The 21,398-nt window shown below is 41.8% G+C and overlaps 1 protein-coding gene across 1 annotated transcript in view; it reads right to left on the bottom strand.

The window, feature by feature from the left end:
* Positions 1–21,398, bottom strand: part of CD96 (CD96 molecule) — a 115,313-nt gene that overhangs the window by 71,954 nt on the left and 21,961 nt on the right. Inside the window, exons 4-5 of the mRNA XM_011932761.1 lie at positions 15,204–15,411; positions 8,460–8,515 (exon numbers count right to left, since the gene is read on the bottom strand). Of these exons, the coding sequence (XP_011788151.1) occupies positions 8,460–8,515; positions 15,204–15,411 (264 nt within the window). The remainder of the gene's footprint in view (positions 1–8,459; positions 8,516–15,203; positions 15,412–21,398) is intronic.

Raw genomic sequence — 21,398 nt, 5'->3', positions numbered from 1 at the left:
ATCAAGGGAAAAGGAGTTAGTGAGGAAGAGCTGAAATAAACTCAGAATGAAAAAGAAGACAGAGATATAAAGGAAGTAAGGAGAAGTAAAGAACAGAGGAAGGAAAGTTAGAAAGAAATGGGATGAGAAGAAATGCAAAGATGGGGAAGAGAGACAGTGCTCTAGGGAAAATTTATCATGAAAATAGAAGAGAACACGACTGTCTGAATGAGGGAAGGACAGAGTACATTTCTTAGATCCTGAAGTCAATTTTAATGAGTTAACTTGGTTTTGTTTTGTGTCCACAGAGCAGTTATTTATTTGAACAGTAGGTTTTAGATTTTACTCACACCTCCAAAATGCTAACTGCATACCAACCCACTGTCCTCTGATTTTTTAAAACTGTTTATCTTTAAATGTTCAGAGATGCTTTGAAAAAAGAGATCCTAACAGTCTATAGGGAGAGAATAATTTCCTGGGTTGCTGAGAGTATGCCTAAAATATTAATTTAGAAATAGAATAAAATCAAACTGGAAAATACTCTGGCCTTTGCACTGGAGCTGACATTTGTTATGGAAGATAGACTCCTCTATAACCACACTGCCCTCCCCCAACCAAACACGCATATTAAAAAACAAAACAAAACAAAACGTGGGTTGGGAATGGGGATGGAGTGGGGAAAGAGCTAGGAAAGACAGGAATAGATAAAGACAGCATCCCATTATCTCATAGATAGCCCAGGTACTTTGCGGGCACCAACCTCTCTGAAAGCAGAGGATGTCCTTGTGTAACAATGGTGTCTTGCCTCCTTTGGTCCTGACCTATGTAGTTCACTCATATTCTTCCTAGACTTGCTAGGCAGCCCTAACTTCCAGACCTGTCTTCCCTAAGAGCTGTTTGTGGAACAAACAAAAGTCCAAATACCAGGCTTGTGAAATAACCAGGCTACACTGAAGTCCCGTCATGTTCTTTTTTTATCTAGAGATCTGCCTGATATTAAAGATTTCATTTGTCATGTGGTCTCCCCACAGAGGTATGATGTCCTTTTAGAACCTTCTCTATCTGTGGTGCAAGCTCAGGTGCTCACCAGTGCAAGTGACGATGGCTAGACATTTGGACTCAGAACCTTACTGTGTCGCAAAAGATGCTAGAAAAAAAAGGAGGCTGTAATACCTAATCATTTAAAAACCAAAAACCAAAACACACACATTTTGAGTGGAGCTTAGGAAGCTTGAGGAAACCACAGGGTTAAAACTTTGCAAAACCCAAACCAAATAAACACAAATAATCAAATTCTGCACAAAGATGCTGGAGCTCTGCTGATGCCAACCAGTGTGGTTTTTAGATTCTGGTGTCTTCTTTTTTTTTTTTTTTGAGATGGAGTCTTGCTCTGTCACCAGATTGCAGTGCGGTGGTGTGATCTCAGCTCACCACAACCTCCACCTCCCAGGTTCAAGCAATTCTCCTGCCTAAGCCTGCTGAGTAGCTGGGACTACAGGTGTGCACCACCATACCCAGCTAATTTTTGTGTTTTTAGTTGAGACGGGGTTTCACCATGTTGGCCAAGATGGTCTGGCTCTCTTGACCTCATGATCTGCCCGTCTCAGCCTCCCAAAGTGCTGGGATTACAGTCATGAGACACTGTGCCTGGCCTCTGGTATCTGTTTTACATGGTTATTAATATTGTAGACGCTCTTCCTTTGTAGGCTTCCTAACCCCAAACAGCTTTTGTTTCTTATGCTTCATGACAGGTAGTTTTCTTTAGACTTTTTTCCCCCTAATTTCTTTCAAACATAACAAAGGTAGCGAGTGATATGAACAAGACACATGGAGATGATGGGACTAAAGTATAAAGCACAAGCATAAGAGTGAGAGACATATGAGGCTTGTGGAAAGCGTGAACTGTTGAGTACATGCTAGGGTTTTTATACATCCTTCTGGTGCCTTCTATGCTACATCATCAGCTGTGAGTTGAGGGCTCTTTGGCTTGACATCTTTTGCTCTAATGCAAAAACGTGCTAAATGGAGGGTCCCTGAAATTTAGGTTAAAGACTCTTTTCTCATTGTAGTGCAGGAGTGAAGCTGCATGCCATGTTGAAGCCCTGGCAAAATCTCAACTTTGGGAATGCACAAGATACAACATTCACAGGTGTGACACTTTCCTTAGACATCTATGGCATGTCCAGGCCTGAGGGGCATCATACTTTTGGGTCTTTTGTATTTTACAGAAATACTAAAATTAGCCATAAACTTTGTAAGTTTAAAAACACAGGAAGACACAGCTCACAACTGACCAAGTCCCCAGAGTATTTCCACACTGCGGGCTGCTAGTGTAGTGAACAGGTAGCAGAGCCAGTGCGTGCGTGTTGACTTCAAGAATTTCTAAGGAAGGAAGGAGAGTCAGGAAATTGCCAAGACCAAAAACTTGTGGTTGCTGGATGGTAGGTATTTTGCATACCTTCTCTCACTTCATCCTTATATCACCCTTGTGGGATTGGAACCATTGCCCTCACTTACTGTTGAGGAAGTTAAGGAACTGAGCTCGTAGGGGCCAGATTTAGTAAGTGCTGGAAGAGAATTCAAACCTGGTTCTATCAGATCCCACAGTCTATATTCTGGGTTTAAAAAAATTATTCCACAGTATCTGCTAGAATCAGTCACATAGCTGATTTATGAATGTAAGAGAGTGGGTAAATGATAAATAGTGGATAGGGAAGAAATATTCTTGAAATGTCTACTATGTGCCATGAACTTCGTTAGAGCATAAATTTAATCTTCCTAAGAACCCTCTGAAGTATTTGTTATTATCTCAGTTTTAGATGTGAGTTAGCTGAGGCTTGTGGAGGTTCACTAGTTGATGAGGGTATGTAACCAGCTAAGTAGTTGAATTAGGATTTGACACTTGTGCTATCTGACCCTGAAGCCTGATATCCTTCTATCATAATAATACTATTCTGAAGGGGTGGCCTGCCCCTCCACACTTGTGGGTGCTTCTCGTTAGGTGGAACGAGAGACTTGAGAAAAGGAAATAATACACAGAGACAAAGTATAGAGAAAGAAAAGCGGGACCCAGGGGACCGGCGCTTAGCTTACAGAGGACCCACGCCGGCACCGGCCTCTGAATTCCCTTAGTATTTATTGATCATTATCTTTACCATCAAAGAAAAAGGGAAGTGGCAGGATAACAGGGTCATCATAGGGAGGTCAGCAGTAAGACATATGAACAAAAATCCTTGTAACATAAATAAAATTAAAGGAAAATGCTGTGCCTTGAGATGCATATGCGAACATCTCCATAAACCTTTTAGCAGTATTGCTCCAGCAAGCCCCACCTTATTCCTAAAGGCGGTTTTCTCCTTGCTTAGTAAACAAACCATTGCCCAGGGAGGGGCAGGAGACAAATGTTTTTCTCTATTTTGAGATTTAAGAGAATGGTGATGACCTTTAACCACAAGCAGCCTTTAGGCACTTGTTTAACAAAGCACATTCTGCACAGCCCAAAATCCTTTTAACCTTAAGTCACTTTCGCACATGTCTCTTGCAAGAACAAAGTTGGAGGTAAGGTCACAGATTAACAGCATCTCAAATACAGAGCCCAATGGAGTCTCTTATGTCTACTTCCTTCTATATAGACACAGTAACAGGCTGATCTCTTTCTTTTCCCCACATTTCCCCCTTTTCTTTTCAACAAAACCACCATAGTCATCACGACACCGAGATTACATACTTCACAAAGTAACAAAATATCACAAAGCAAATGGAGACTGGACGAGATCACAGGATGGTGTTAAAATTAAAATTAAAATTGCTAATGAAATTTTGGGCACGCATAGTCATTGATAACATTTTATCAGGAAATAGGGTTTGAGAGCAGACAACCTGACTGACCAAAATTTATTAGGTGGGAATTTCTTCCTCCTAATAAGCCTGGGAGCACTACAGGAGGCCGGGGCTTATTTCGTCCCTTCGGCTTCAACTGTAAAAGGCGGCACGCCTCCAAGGGGGTCGTTTATAGGCCTACCCTCAGAGCACATTCTCTTTCTTAGGGATACAGGCACACATGCATCCCAGCTCTGCCCCTCATTAGTGACTGAGCCAGTTGTTAAGACTTTCCAGGCCCCAATATCTCATCCGTAAAATGACAGATGCTCTATCTATTTCAGAGGCTCATTGGGAGCAGCGCAAGATAAAAGTATGTGAAAGGATTTTGAAGAGTTAATAAATTATTAAAAATACAGCAGGGATTGTAAGAATATTAGAGTGAGGAGTTACTAATGTTTGGCAAGATCTGAAAAGATCCATAGACAAGCCATGTCCTGTAGCTGGTTATGTGTGATTGGAGAAAGACTATTCACTAATTTTCTAGGAAGAAAAACTCTCTGTTTTTGTTTTTTTTTTAGTCAGCACTGAAGCAAGGGTAGAGAAGAGGAAATTTTATGGCACATAGGCAAAGTTCTTTTTTTTTTTTAAACTGGGATTTTTGGATGCAATTTATGGTCCTGTATCTGGATTGTGCCCATATTACATTGTACCAAGAATCTATCAGAGATCCTTATAAGAAACAAAAACACCTACCAAAAGCTGTGTGATTAGTTTATTTTTGTAATAAATGTAAACTATTGAAATGAAGTTCACTAATAAACTTAGAAATTAAGTTATGACACAACAAAAATGAATTAAGCAATTAAATCTTCTGCTGTATAATCAGGATTATAATAGCAGTGATATGGTTTGGCTGTATCCCCATGCAAATCTCACCTTGAACTGCCATGTATTATGGGAGGGACTCAGTGAGAAGTAATTGAATCATGTGAGGGCAAGTCTTTCCCATGCTGTTTTCGTGACTGTGAATAAGTCTCATGAGATCTGGCCAGGCGCGGTGGCTCAAGCCTGTAATCCCAGCACTTTGGGAGGCCGAGAAGGGCAGATCACGAGGTCAGGAGATCAAGACCATCCTGGCTAACACGGTGAAACCCCGTCTCTACTAAAAAATACAAAAAACTAGCCGGGCAAGGTGGCGGGCGCCTGTAGTTCCAGCTACTCGGGAGGCTGAGGCAGGAGAATGGCATAAACCCGGGAGGCGGAGCTTGCAGTGAGCCAAGATCGCACCACTGCACTCCAGCCTGGGCGACATGCTGCCATCCATGTGAGATGTCATGTGCTCCACCTTGCCTTTGGCCATGATTGTGAGGCTTCCCCAGCCACATGGAACTATAAGTCCAATTAAACCCTTTTTCCTGTATAAATTACCCAGTCTTGGGTATGTCTTTATCAGCAGTATGAAAATGGACTAATACAGTAAATTGGTATCAGGAGAGTGGGGCACTGCTGAAAAAATACCCAAAAATGTGGATGCAACTTTGGAACTGGGTAACAGGCAGAGGGTGGAACAATTTAGTGGGTTCACAAGAAGACAGGAATATACGGGAAAGTTTGGAACTTCGTAGAGACTTGTTGAATGACTTTAACAAAAATGCTGATAGTAATATGAACAATAAGGTCCAGGCTGAGATGGTCTCAGATGGAGATGAGGAACTTGTTGATAACTGGAGCAAAGGTGACTCTTGTTATATTTTAGCAAAGAGACTGGTGGCATTTTGCCTCGACCCTAGAGATCTGTGGAACTTTGAACTTAAGATAGATGATTTAGGATATCTGGCAGAAAAAATTTCTAGGCAGCAAAGCACTGAAGAGGTAACTTGGGCATTCAGTTTCGAAAGAGAAACAGAGAATAAAAGTTTGGAAAATTTGCAGCCTGACAATGTGATAGAAAAGAAAATCTCATTTTCTGGGGAGAAATTCAAGCTGGTTGCAGAAATTTGCATAAGCAATGAGGAGCTGAATGTTAATCATCAAGACAATGGGGAAAATGTTTCCAGGGCATGTCGGAGACTTTTGCAGTAGCCCCTCCATCACAGGCCTGAATGTTTAGGAGGAAAAAATGGTTTTGTGGGTGATGCCCAGGGTCCCTATGCTGTGCACAGTCTAGGGACTCAATGCCCTGTGTCCCAGCCACTCCAGCCATAACTGAAAGGAGCCAAGGTACAACTTGGGCTGTTGCTTCAGAGGGTGGAAGTCTCAAGCCTTGGAAGCTTCCATGCGGTGTTGAGCTTGTAGGTGCACAGAAATCAAGAACTGAGGTTTGGGGACCTCTGCCTAGGTTTCAGAAGATGTATGGAAATGCCTGGATGCCCAGGCAAAAGTTTGCTGCAGGGGCGGGGCCCTCGTGGAAAACCCCTGCTAGGGCAGTGCAAAAGGAAGACGTGGGGTTGGAGTCCCCACACATAGTCTCCACTAGGTTACTGCCTAGTGGAGCTGTGAGAAGAGGGCCACCATCCTTCAGGCCCCAGAATGGTAGATCCAACGACAGCTTACACTGTGTGCCTGGAAAAGCTTCAGACACTCATCACCAGCCCATGAAAGCAGCCAGGAGGGAGGCTGTATCCTGCAAAATCACAGGGGCAGAGCTTGTGTCCCTAATGGGGCACCATGTAGTGGAGATGTGAGAAGAGGACCACCATCCTTCAGACCACAGAATGGTAGATCCACCAACAGCTTACACCATGTGCCTGGAAAAGCTGCAGACACTCAATGCCAGCCCATGAAAACAGCCAGGAGGGGAGCCATACCCTGCAAAACCACAGGGTTTGAGCTGCCTAAGACTATGGGAACCCACTTCTTGCATCTGCATGACCTGGATATGAGCCATGGAGTCAAAGGAGATCATTTTGGAGCTTTAAGATTTCACTGTCCTGGTGGATTTCAGACTTGTTTTGGCCAGTGTCTTCCATTTGGAATGGCTGTATTTATCCAATACCTGCACTCCCATTGTATCTAGGACGTAATTAACATGCTTTTGATTTTACAGGTTCATAGGCAGAAGGGACTTGCCTTGTCTCGGATGAGACTTTGGACTCTGGATTTTTGAGTTAATGCTGAAATGAGTTAAGACTTTGGGGGACTGTTGAGAAGGAATGATTGATTTTGAAATGTGAGGACATGAGATTTGGGAGAGTCGGGGTGGACTGATATGGTTTGGCTGTGTCACCATCCAGATCTCATCTCAAATTCCCATGTGTTGTGGGAGGGACCTGGTAGGAGGTAACTGAAGCATGGGGGCTTTCCTGTGCTGTTCTCGTGATAGTGAGTAAGTCTCATGAGATCTGATAGTTATTATAAGGGGGAGTTTCCTGCATATTGTCTTTTTGCCTGCTGCCATCCATGTAAGACATGACATGCTCCTCCTTGTCTTCTGCCATGATTGTGAGGTTTCCCCAGCTATGTGCAGCTGTACGTCTAATTACACTCTTTTCCCTGTATAATTTACCCAGTCTTTATTGGCAGCATGAAAACGGACTCATACAAGCAGTTATCTAAGAGACCAATATGTGAAACTGGCAAAAGACACAAATACTTGGAAAATATATATATATAGTCATTGCAAAACCATCTCAAAGAATCTAAGCTATGATTTGTATGCAACTATCAAATTAAATGACTGATATTCAGTGAGACCAGAGATTGTAAGTTAATGTCATTGATGCGAGAATAAACTAGAATATGAGTATAATTTTCTCTCTCCCCATGTAATAGAAAGTGTTAGAGAATTAATGAGAATATTTTTATATAGGGTTTTTAAAAGTTAGGCTGAAGTCATAAGGCCACAGGACAGTTGACTGACACAGATAATAGTAATAACAACAAAAACAAGAACAATAATGCGATTAAACACTTAATATATGCCACACTCTGTACTCAGACTTTTTCATATGTTATTTAATTTTTTAAAACAGCAGCTATGTGAAGATACTATTATTATTCACTTCATATAGATGGGGAAACTGACTGCAAAGACATGAAGTAATTTGCCCAAGGTCACAGTTCGCAAGAGGAAGAGCGAGAAATTGAGTCCAGATCCTAGTGACTAGTGGCTGGTAACTACCACCCAGAAGAAGTTAAGTCAGAGGTCCCTATTCAATTTTCTTGTTTCTCCTGCCCTTCCTCTTTACCACCAGAGACATAGCCAGGGTTCTGCAGGAGTACAAGAGGGCATATTTCCTCTCATCACTTTGAAATAAAAACAATGGGAAAGCAGGTAAACGAAATGGAATAGAACAAATCAAACATCAGCTGAGCCAAAACTTCATTCTTACACCAGGATTCACACAGCTTTCTGCCCTACTTTGTCCTCACTATCCACCTCAATTTTTATTAAAGAGAAGTTAAAACAATTGTAACTATTTTTTTTTCTGAGAAATTTAAGGACTAAAAGTGTAGATCATTCTGAGAGCACTAAGTCTAAAAGTAAAAATTCCCATTCACTTTCTAGAAGCAACTCAGCTTCCCTTTATCCCTATTAGCAGTTAATTGGCCAAGGGCCAAGGAGTAAAGTTCTTTGAGAGAACATTCCCAGCAACTATGCAACCTGACACACCTTACATGTAATGCTGTAGATTTTCAAAGGCTTTTATGTGACTCACCTCTACCAAGACATCCGTGGAGTTATTTTCCACAATCATGGGGATTTCCGGTTTAGCTTAAAGGCAAATAAAACATAGTTAGTGGCACCAAATGTAATCCTACCTGGCCACTAGTGTGTGTATGTGTGTGTGTGTCTATCAGAATCTTCATTCATCAAATATTAATATTTATTTATTAATGTTTATAAATTTTTATTAATATAATACTGCCAGGCCTGCTGTGGACCTGGAAGTATGCTAGATGCCTAGGAAACAAAGGTGGACAAATAATATTCACTGTTTTTAAGAAATCTACAGTTTCTTGGGAATACAGATAAACAAACTGGAAGTTATAATACACTGAGATAAGTACAATGATTAAGGACATGCAGTATTTGAAGACAGCTTTTAAATAAATTTTCTAACCTAACCTTGGAGGATAGGAGGAGGTTTTTGGAAGATGTGATGTGGTTACCAGTGATGAGTTAAGTAAAATTGGGAATGTGGAAGACTGGTAGTGCAAGCGGAGGATGGGTGGTGGGGAGGGAGAGAAAAGAGGAATGTTCTACATGCCCAAAGGCTTATGATATGGTTGGACTGTGTCCCCACTCAAATCTCAACTTGGATTGAATCTCCCAGAATTCCCATGTGTTGTGGAAGGGACCCAGCGAGAGGTAATTGAATCATGGGGGCTGGTCTTTCCTATGCTATTCTCATGATAGTGAACAAGTTTCATGAGATCTGATGGGTCTATCGGGGTTTCCGCCTTTGCTTCTCCTCATTTTTCTCTTCCCATTGCCGTGTAAGAAGTGTCTTTCACCTCCCACCACAATTCTGAGGCCTCTGTGGTCACGTGGAACTGTAAGTCCAATTAAACCTCTTTTTCTTCTCAGTCTTGGGTATGTCTTCATCAGCAGTGTGAAAACAGACTAATATAGTAAATTAGTACCACCACAGTGGAGTGTTGCTGAAAAGATACCCAAAAATGTGGATGCGACTTTGGCACTGGGTAACAGGCAGGGGTTGAAACAGTTTGGAGGGCTCAGAAGAAGACAAGAAAATGTTGTAAAGTTTGGAAACTTCTAGAGATTTGTTGAATCACTTTGACAAAAATGCTGATGTTGATATGAACAATAAGGTCAAGGCTGAGGTGGTCTCAGATAGAGATGAGGAACTTGTTGGGAACTGGAGCAAAGGTGACTTGTTATATTTTAGCAAAGAGACTGGCAGCATTTTGCCCCTGGTCTAGAGATTTGTGGAACTTTGAACTTAAGAGAGATGATTTAGAGTGTCTGGCAGAAGAAATTTCTAAGCAGCAAAGCATTCAAGAGGTGTCTTGGGTGCTGTTAAAGGCATTCAGCTTTATAAGGGAAGCAGAGCATAAAAGTTTGGAAAATTTGCAGCCTGACTATGGGATAGAAAAGAGAAACCCATTTTCTGGGGAGAAATTCAAGCTGGCTGTAGAAATTTGCATAAGTAGGAAGGAGCCTGATGTTAATCTCCGAGACCATGGGAAAAATGTCTCCAGGCCATGTCAGAGACCTTCACAGCAGCCCCTCCCATCACAGGCCCAGAGACCCAGGAGGAAAAAGTGGTTTCCTGGTCTGGGCCCAGGGTCCCCTTGCTGTGTGCAGCCTTGAGACTTGGTGCCCTGTGTCCCAGCCACTCCAGCTATGGTTGAAAGGGGCCAATGTGCAGCTTTAGCTGTTGCTTCAAAAAGTGTGGAAGCCCCAAGCCTTGGCAGCTTCCACGTGATGTTGAGCCTGTGGGCGCAGAGAAGTCAAGAACTGAGGTTTGGGAACCTCGGCCTAGATTTCAGAAGATTTATGGAAATGTCTGAATACCCAGCAAAAGTTTGCTACAAGGGTGGGGCCCTCATGAAGAACCTCTGTTAGGGCAGTGCAGAAGGGAAATGTGGGGTTGAAGCCCCCACACAGAGTCCCTAATGGAGCACTGACTAGTGGACCTGTGAGAAGAGGATCACCATCCTCCAGACCCCAGTATGGTAGATCCACCAACAGATTGCCCTGTGCTCCTGAAAAAGCTGGAGACACTCAACACTAGCCCATGAAAGCAGCCAGGAGGGAGGCTGTACCCTGTAAAGCCACAGGGATGGAACTGCCTAAGACCATGGGAACCTACCTCTTGCATCTGTGTGACCCAAATGCAAGACATAGAGTCAAAGGAGATCATTCTGGAACTTTAAGATTTGACTGCCCTGCTGGATTTTGGACTTGCATGGGGCCTGTAGCCCCTTTGTTTTGGCCAATTTCTCCCATTTAGAATGGTTGTATTTACCCAATGCTTGTACCCTTATTATATCTAGAAAGCAACTAACTTCCTTTTGATTTTACAGGATCATAGGCAGAAGGGACTTGCCTTGTCTCAGATGGGATTTTGGACTTGGACTTTTGGGTTAATGCTAAAATGGGTTGAGAATTTGGGGGACTGTTTGGAAGACATGATTGATTTTGAAATGTGAGGACATGAGATTTGGGATGGGTCAGGGGTGAAATTACATGGCTTGGCTGTGTCCCTACCCAAATCTCAATTTGAATTTTGTCTCCCAGAATTCCGACGTGTTGTGGAAGGGACCTGATGAGAGGTAACTGAATCATGAGGGCCGATCTTTCCCATGGTATTCTCATGATAGTGAATAAGTCTCACAAGATCTAATGGGTTTAACAGGCATTTCTGCTTTTGATTCCCCTCATTTTTCTGTTGCTGGGAAGAAATATGCTGGGTTTAGGACATGTTGAATAGGTCTGTGATACATTTGGGTGTTGATTTCAAGGTTTTCATGGGTGTTTTGGGGAGACTTATTCTATATGAGGAATCATCAATGGATGTAAAGTAGGTTCTGATAAGATATGTGGTCAGGGCCACAATATGTACTTGGGTAACACCTCAAAATAGGTTAAGGACTGGACAGGACTCCACCCAAACACAACCCACCCAGCCAATTTACTAAATGCAAAAGCCAGGAGGAAGTGTCTTTCACCTCCCACCATGATTCTGAGGGCTCCACAGCCATGTGGAACTGTAAGTCCAATTAAATCTCTTTTTCTTCCCAGTTTTGGGTATGTCTTTATCAGCAGCATGAAAATGGACTAAAGCAGCTTACAAATAAAGTCTCGTTATAAAGATCCCTGAAGTGGAGCAGAGAAACATTTGGCTCTTGTTTGTTGCTTGGTACTAGGAAATATCAGGGAATATTTCAGTGGTTTTGTTGTTTTACTAGATTTTAAGTGCCTCAAAGTCAGTATTTTATCAATTTCTTCATCTCCAGCACTTAACAGTGCCCAGCACAAACTAGACATTAGTACATCATGTTGAACAGAAGTGGCTTCAAGTACATTCTTGAGCATAGCAAACACAGCCTTCTGTGACTCAGTGGAAAGAATGCTAAACCTCCAGTCATAGATGCTGTCAGTGCCTGCTACAGCCACTTGGCATTTACCTCAGCACACTGAAGACCTCTTACTGGGATAACTCTTTGATGACTAGATGACTCTTTGCATAACGATTTATTGAGATTATGGGAGTACACTTAGTCCACAGGTAGTAAAAACTGGGAGTCCCAGAGAGTTAATAGCGATAACAGATGGAGAGATGGTAGATAAATAATCCAGCTTTCTTGCCCTTCATGTGGGATAACACTGATGTGTGTTCTATGCTGTCTCCCAGTGAGATGAGTTCTAAACCTATGGTGGTAACTGATGTAATCTTGTACATTTTATTATCTTCCTTCCCTTCCCTTCCCTGACTCACTTTCTCATTCCTTTTCTGATGTCTCCCAGGATGGTCTTTCAAATAAATTAACCCAAATCCTTATCTCAATATTTTATTTCAGGGGAACCCAAAACCAAGATACAACCTGAAACACTAATGGGTGGAGTGGTATCTCTTACCTCCTGTTAACAAATACCAGCAGAATAAAAGCCGTGAAAGAACAACTACTAAAATTTGCAGAGGTGACAGGGTGAGAAATATTTTTTTTGAGGCTGAGGAAAATCAGATTTGGAATTTAGGAGTGGAACACAACAACCCTGTGATGGGCAGGTGACTCCCTGCCAAGGAAAGGAAAAACAAAGGAGACCAGTGAAGGACATGCAGGAAGTGACAAAATTGATGGAGTAGCCCCTCTTGTCCCTGGTCTGCTAGAGAATGAAGAGTTGAGTAAAGAGCATTGTTTGGGAAGAAGAAATATGCTGGGTTTAGGGCATGTTGAATAGGTCTGTGATACATTTGGGTGTTGATTTCAAGGTTTTCATGGGTGTTTTGGGGAGACTTATTCTATATGAGGAATCATCAATGGATGTAAACTAGGTTCTGATAAGATATGTGGTCAGGGCCACAATATGTACTTGGGTAACACCATAGGTTAAGGACTGGATAAGACTCCACCCAAACACAACCCACCCAGCCAATTTACTAAATGCAAAAGCCAGGAAGCAGGAAAAATCTAATTTTCTGAACAAGCAGGCAGAGTTTCATATTTTAAAGCATCCACTGAAAGGACTTCAAAGAAGAAACAAGAGAAATGTAGAGACAGAGATATGTAGAATCCAATAGGGTGATAAACGTGAGATATAAAAGAGTGAAAAACATTTAAGATCAAAGTAGAGGTATTTTAATGCAGCAAAGAGATATAGGGCACAGCATAGATGTTGACAAGGCAATTAGATCAAGTTATGGTGCAAAAAATCTTGATCAACAGGGGACACAGCTTGCCTAAATTACAATTGATATTTCTTTCCACACTGAGGATGGCTGCCTTCATTGGTTTGCCAATAGACCAGAGGAGGCAGTTTCATGTTTGCACTAAGACAGTCACACCCTGGTAAATAAACAAATGGTGATAACAAAAGAGATGAACAGCTTGTTTCCAACTCTTCCAGGACACTGTTTAGGCTCCATAAGGAACCTGGTCATCAGGGATGATTATTGCCTAGTCCGTCCCTGAGGAGAGATGAAGAGAAAGAGAAGAGGGAGGATACAGAGGAAAGGGGAGGACAGAGGAGGGAACGGGGAGGCAATTTTGTGTTTTCTTCAAAATACTACATTGTATGACTGCCAATAATAAGGCAATACAATTCCAAGTATTTTTTTTTTTTTTTTTTTGCTTGCTCTGCCCTTTAGAGAATTGAGGAGCAATCTAGCAGCCTGTCTCCATAGGTTTGTGAAGTTGTTTTCCCTTTGTTTATCTCATTTTCAAAAATAATTAATTGCCTGTCCATCTCACTGCTTTTCTCTTTGCCTTCTTTAAAATTGACTTTCTAAAAGACACAGATCTTTGTCACAAAAAATGAAAAAACATCCAAAGGCAGGGGCTTCTCTTTATTAACGGTGTTTGTTAATTAGTGGTACTTTCTTGTACCACTGGGGAAAATAGAATTCTAACCTTTCTTCCTTAAATTTGCACCCTGCAGATACTCTGCATTTTGAGTGAGGCCACAGTGGATTTCACAGCTCAGCTCCACAATCCCGACAGTGCAGGTTCAGAAGGCCTTTCCTGAAGGCTCCTTTGCCCGAAGGGCTGGACCTGACTGTCTCACCCCAGCTGGCCTTGGCAGGATAGCAGGGGAGGAGGAACTTCTGCAGTTTCCCTGGGGCTACGTTTATCACCTTCCTTTTCTCACTGACCTTACTCCACCTTGCTCAAGTAAGCAACTAAGACAATTAGACAACTAAGCAATTAGACTTTGGCAGCTACAATTAAAGAGACTTCCAGTATTCTGAGAAACATTAAAGTTGTAAATAAGATAGTGGTCACCAGGAAATTGATCTGTCTGCTATGGTTTGAATGTCCACTCCAAAATTTATGTTGAAATTTAATCTCCAGTGTGGCAGTATTGAGAGCTGGGGTCTTTCATGGGTGACTGAATCATCAGGTCTCTGTCCTTATGAGTAAGATTAATCCATTTATAGATTAAAGGGTTATTGGAGTCATGAGTTATGATGGGAGGCAACTGGTGGCCTTATAAGAAGAGGAAGAGAGACCTGAGTTAGCACATTAGCAAACTCTGTCCCCTTGCCATGTGATACCCTGTGCCACCTTGGGATTCTTCAGTTAGTCCCCCCATCAGCAAGAAGGTTCTCACCAGATGCATCCCCTCGACCTTGGATTTAGCCTCCATAACTGTAAGTAACAAATTCCTTTTCTTTTTTTTTTTTTTTTTTTTTGAGACGGAGTCTCGCTCTGTCACCCAGGCTGGAGTGCAGTGGCGCAATCTCGGCTCACTGCAAGCTCTGCCTCCCGGGTTTACGCCATTCTCCTGCCTCAGCCTCCCGAGTAGCTGGGACTACAGGCGCCCGCCACCTCGCCCGGCTAGTTTTTTGTATTTTTTAGTAGAGACAGGGTTTCACCGTGTAGGCCAGGATGGTCTCGATCTCCTGACCTCGTGATCCGCCCGTCTCGGCCTCCCAAAGTGCTGGGATTACAGGCTTGAGCCACCGCGCCCGGCCTCCTTTTCTTTATAAATTACTCAGTTTCAGGTATTGCATTGTAAGCAACAGAAAATGGACCAATACAGAAAATTATTGCTTTCTGTGTGATTTTATTCTGTTAACGGAATCATTATTGTTTAGCATTCTACCATCATCCTCATCCCCAGCAAGAATGACAAGTATCCAGGGAAACAGACTCCAGCATTGTTACCCATGTGTGGCGGCTCTGCAGCATAATAGAGTGCTTCCTCTTCAGGGAAGAGCAGGGCAAGAGACAGGAGGGTGTCAGGGAGTCCGTAGAACAACAGCCCTTACCAAAAACCTTGACTGTAGTAGAGCTCCTCAAGATTTTGTCACGACCGACTCTAATGTGGCAAGAGAACTTCCGCCCATCATCGAAGATTTGGACTGGAGAGAGGTGGAGTCTGTAGTCTGTACCAACCTTGACTCTATCTTTAAGTAATGTGGAACTGCTGATGAGGTGATCTTGGGATATAAGTGTTTGCTGAGTTCCATTATCCTCCTGGTTAGAAAAATCGTTACCAGTTATTGAGCCCTCAACAGTGCCAGCTCTGAATTAGGCGTTTCACAAGCATTGATTCATTTATTTTTTGTAAAGTAGAGAGGAAGAATGAAGGATGGAAATTAAGAGACATTTAGTATATTACTAGAGAAAGTATACACTTGACTTCCAGTTAAAAACTATTGTCACCCTCTCCTAACAAATGGAAACATTCTGTTCTTCTGACTAGACCTTCTCCTTCATAATCTTCTATGAACTGTATATCTGGAGTAGGATTTGGGGGCTGGAATGGGGGCGGAGCTAATGGCAGATTTTAATTTTCGTTTAAGAAGTTCTGGCATCTTACTGCTAAGATGTGCTGAGAAGATTTCATATAATCTTCACTTAAACTGGATGATTACAGTTATCCCTGAATTCCTTTAGAAAAGGGCTCTTTTCAGCTCCTCCCTGAGCCTGGACTAGGATCAGGTAAAATGACGTTCTCAAAGTCTTGCTAGCGAAATGTTGGCACCCTACAGTGAGTACCTCCTTAAATTTTGTGCCCTGGGCACCTCCTTGCCTCCTTTCACGGCCTTGTTCTGGTCCTAACCCTATTCTCTTTTTTTTCTGTGTTTGTGTTAGCTTCAAAGAGGATGCATGAAGAGTAGTCTGAAAATGTTAATCTGAATTTTGGAGATCAGAGTATATTTGAGGTACTTGGTTTTTCTATCCCATATCCTTTCTTCCATCTGTGATGAAAAGCACTATTATTCTCTCTGTGCCTGGAATTTTTTGGACAAGCTCCCTGGGTTGTCACAGTGTTGGTTGATGTCAATAAACATGCTCACTAGGGGCCCAGTGAGGAGCGGATTCTTGAGGGGCACAGGGGTAGAGGATGGATTAGGTCTTCAGACCCTGTTCGTATGACTCAGCATTCTCGGTTGAGCTGCTTTTAAAACACTCGGATGCACACGCTTCCCTTCTAGAGATTCTAATTTAGTCTGTCTGGGATAAGGCCATGGCTAGGACAGTTGTTTTTAAGGTACTCAGGGGATCCAGGGGTGACATCTACTGGCCTAACTCTAAACAACAGATGAATCCTTGTGCACAGGCATCAGGGGAAATGGAGGGAATTAAAACGGAGAAGGATAAACAGGAATGCATTCAATGGGGGGAAATGTTACAAAATAATGATAAGATCTATGAATTGGAATCTCTAGTTTTAAAAATGAGACAGATCAGGCTACAAGAAATGGAAACCCCATTCAAGTATGGGCAGAAACAGAGGAAGAACTAACTCAGACTTCTTAAATAGTTTAAAGAGATAATTCCAAAGTATACTTAGCAGAAACTCTTATGTAAGACACAGTTCTTTAGCTGAATCTGGCTAGAATTTGTGTCAGTCTTACATGCAGATAGTATTGTGTTATTGGCTGCAAATAATTACACTCTGCTGATTTCTTTTTCCTGAAGCAATTTACATACCTTTTACCCTTAGAAAGAAGGACCCAAGAATCTGTGCTGCTGTTTTCTTAAAGAAGAAGAGCACAAGAAACAGGGAGAAAGACTGTATTACAGAGACAGGATCCCCCAGAGGAGCTCTAAGTATTGGGTGGGGACAGGAGAAGAAAGTAGAAAGCATGTTACTCGGGCCGGGCGCGGTGGCTCAAGCCTGTAATCCCAGCACTTTGGGAGGCCGAGACGGGCGGATCACGAGGTCAGGAGATCGAGACCATCCTGGCTAACATGGTGAAACCCCGTCTCTACTAAAAAACACAAAAAACTAGCTGGGCGAGGTGGCGGGCGCCTGTAGTCCCAGCTACTCAGGAGGCTGAGGCAGGAGAATGGCGTAAACCCAGGAGGCGGAGCTTGCAGTGAGCTGAGATCGGGCCACTGCACTCCAGCCTGGGCGACAGAGCGAGACTCCGTCTCAAAAAAAAAAAAAAAAGAAAGCATGTCACTCAGCACTGGCAGGACTGGAGGTCAGTAATTAAGAAGGCGGGTAACCCCTGCAGATCTTTTGGCACAGGTATGTTTGGCAGCCTCTTGCTTTTTTGTGTGTCAGGATTTTAGAGTTGAAAATGTTCCTTGGTCATTTAGTATATGACTACCATTTGGAACAGTTCCATCAACTGTCACTTTGTTGTGGGAAAAAGAGCAGTTACATGCTGAAGTTGGAGACTGGTGAGAAAAGCCGCTTTTTTCTTTATTATATAGCAGATTGTGACTAGGTGGTTTAGTTGATAGAGAAAAAATACAAAACCTTTCTACTTTATCCAAAGGTTGCTTTTTTCCCCTGGGCAGTTGACTTTTGCAGAAAGAAGGTTTGTTCCTTCATTGGAAAAGATGGGATTCAGTTGCAAAGAATGCCCTGTAACCTACAAGATAAGGAGATACTGAGACATTCTAGAGTCTTCAGTTATAAAGGGGCAGTAGCAAGAACTTACATGAGTGGCTGCCTTCATAGAGCAAATGGGAAAAGAGGTGAAAAAATTAGCACAGGCAAACAACGAAATGCCTAGGGATGGGAGAGGGAGAAAAATACTAATATTATGTTATGACCACTATTAAAATTTCATATTCTTATTAGTCATAGTTTAAATTTATTTAGTACCTATTATATTCTAAGAATTCTACAAAGTCCTTTCATGTTTTGTTTACTCCTTACAACTACGTAAAATAAATTGAGGCTAAAAATTTGCTCAAATATCACACAAAGTAAGAGGTATTTAAGAAACAGCATCAAAAAGCAAGGATGCCCAGAACCGGGGACAAATGTCTCAGATACAATTTGTACTAATAAGAACCAAACTATGAAATCACAATAATAAGTCAAAAAAAACTTTCTGAAGTATATAGAGTGAGAAGTTTAATAGAAATTTTAGAAAGCTAGAACCTTTCATGTGAGTTGTAGATTACAGGGGTGTGGGCATTTGCTGATTGAAAGGGGCCTTTGTATGACATATTGACCCACTTTTGGTGATAGATGTTTAGAGCATACCTCAACTCCTACTTGATAATAATGCTCTCAGCTAACCTAGTCTTCAGGAAACAGACTGGTGGAGGCTAGAACCTGCATGTGACAATCTTATTTCTACCAGGTTTTTCTTTTTTTTTTTTTTTTGAGAAGGAGTCTCGCTGCTCTGTCGCCCAGGCTGGAGTGCAGTGGCCGGATCTCAGCTCACTGCAAGCTCCGCCTCCTGGGTTCACGCCATTCTCCTGCCTCAGCCTCCGGAGTAGCTGGGACTACAGGCGCCCGCCACCTCGCCTGGCTAATTTTTTAAAATATATTTTAGTAGAGACGGGGTTTCACCGTGTTAGCCACGATGGTCTCGATCTCCTGACTTCGTGATCCGCCCGTCTCGGCCTCCCAACGTGCTGGGACTACAGGCTTGAGCCACCGCGCCCGGCCTGAACATTTCTTTTGAGCATCATGTATGTGCTAAAAAAGTTTCAGATTTTGGAACATAATTTCAGGTTTTCAGACTTGGCACGTTCAACCTCCTTGATTTAGTGATGATATTTCGTCTCTGAGCTATCCTGAGCTCCTTGAAACCAGCTCCATGTCAAAGCTGGCTGCACTGGCCACATCACGTGGCAGGTGCTGAGTGTACAGAGCTCATTCGATAACTGCTGTTAACTGTATTGATTGCTACTCCTTTTTTCTCTAAACTGTTTCCTATCTTCACATTTCCTCCATTTATTCTCCATCCAGTCAGTGCTGTCAAAGCAAGCTGCTTGCAAAGCTTCCTATGTCCGTTTTGTAGAGCACCAGAACAATATATTTCTAATCATTGTTGTTGGTTATCAACACTTTGCAGTTCGGCTAGCACTTTATTTTTTTATTAAAGACAATTAGAATCAGCTGCCATCAGGTAAGAGGTTACAGTTTTGTTTTCTGAATAGTGAGACATCCATAAGCATAACAAACATTGTCTAGAGTACCATTTACCTTTTAACATAAATAGCACAAATATTAAATAAGAGCATATTGAAGATATACATAAAAGTTTTAAGATAGATGAGCATCTGTAGTTATGTGCTTTGGTCACTAATATTGAATTGTTTGAATTGGAAATATTCTTGTCCTTCTCTTCATGATTTTAAAGAGAAAAATCATGAATTTCTTTATTGTCACTGACTTTGGAAACAAATATTTCCTCATACACATTTTCCCGTCTGCACTACCAATTTGTACTTAAAGTTCCCAGGGTCTTGGTGTAGTGTAAGTCTGTCTTTTGCCAGTCAACTATTTAATTATCCAGCTCAAATATAACCTTTTCTAAGAAGCTTTTCCAGGTCCATCTAGTTGGAATTGAACTATTTTTCCCATGCTGCCATTTTTTACATTTTTATTAAAGGTATATGTCATGGTAGGAAATATGTCCAATATAATTTTGTATCCCTACAGGACTTAGCGTTCAAAACAGATTTCACATATGTTTATTGGACTGAACTGAAATTTATGCTGTGGGAAATAAGGACGATAGTATGCTATGAAAACAGAATATTAGAGTATATTTAGAAGCTTCCAGAATAAGACTGCTGAATTTCCTTAATGACTATATGCTTATGTCCCAGTGCATAAAATGGGAAAAATATCACTTATTTTTTAGCTTCCAACTGCATCCCATCTAAATACACATATTCTAGGATTTCTTATACATCACTCCTCCATTCACATAGATTATTAGTCTTCATTAAAGGGTTAACCCTTTGTGTTTACTTAGTTACCCCTCATGCTGGATGCATGTTAGATACACCGTCCATTTGCACCTGATGCCTGTCTACCTCAGAGTATTTCCAGTCCTGCAATGTAACTTCCCAAAATGCAGAGTGTGTCCCATTAACACATTTAACACAGCCTGAGCATGAGATCAGGCACATGTAGCACAAGAGTTTATTTTATAAGACAGAATCCCAATAATAACCTTTCCTATGAGGGTCATGATTGAATTAATTAGCTTTTATAAAATTACCCATACAGGAAGACATCACTTTCGTTTTTCAGTGACTTAGATAATTTTAGTTTGTAAATTGTTTCCAAGGTTTCATGAGTCACTTGGGGCAGAAGGCCTTTGAAGCTTCCCAGAGTTCAGTATAGGAAGTTTCTGCTCTCCTGAGCTCACCTTCATCACTTTTATGTTGTAATCTCTTTCTAAAGAGATTATATAATGTTTATAAGAACAATAGACTTATCATGATGATGATTATTATTCGTTTAAAAAGAGATTAAAGACCAAAAATACGGATTGGCTGGAATATTTGTGTCCTTTGCAGACATGTAGCAATTATGATACTAAGAGTTGTAGCTTATTCCCTAACATAAGTGTTGCCAGTGGCACCAGTTTGTTTTTGATTTCACCGCACAAAAGAATTTGAGAGCAACTTTACCGCACAAAAGAATTTGAGAGCAAGTTCAAAGTGAAAGGAGGTAAGAGAGCTTACTGCGAAGCAAAAGTACACTCACCGCTGATCACAGAGGGCTACTCAAAGGTGAGACGATACTGACTGACACTAGAGAAACTCCTTTTATGAGTTTCATATGATTATTCATGCAGGGGTAGGAAGGCGTGTTGCTATTAACCACGTTCTGGATGGTCCTCTGGATGCGCATGTGCTGTTGTTGTACATGCTGGTAGATACATGGAATGTCTCATTAACATCTTAAATCTCTACTCATGGGTGTATTTTTTACTATTATAATGAGCATGAGTCAGCCCAAAGACACTGTAGTCATGGGTTTCTGCACTTGCATGCATGTGGGGATTTTTTCTTTCTGCTCCTTTACCTCCTTGCTGTAGGATGTTCTAACCATGAGCCCAGGGTGTGGGTTGTGCACAGTCAGGCAGTTTGTTCTCTCCATTTATTTAGGAAGTTTGTTCTCCTTTAAGGGAGACTATAACCACCCTATGTAATCTACTTTTTAAGGACATTATTAGGTTTAAGAGACTGGCCGAATCCTACAGCCATCAACAGTGTGGGGCATAGATGTAAATGACAGGACA

Source organism: Colobus angolensis, unplaced genomic scaffold (genome assembly GCF_000951035.1).
Source record: "Colobus angolensis palliatus isolate OR3802 unplaced genomic scaffold, Cang.pa_1.0 Scaffold98, whole genome shotgun sequence".
Lineage (NCBI taxonomy): Eukaryota > Metazoa > Chordata > Mammalia > Primates > Cercopithecidae > Colobus > Colobus angolensis.
This window is presented reverse-complemented; position numbering and strand designations above follow the sequence as displayed.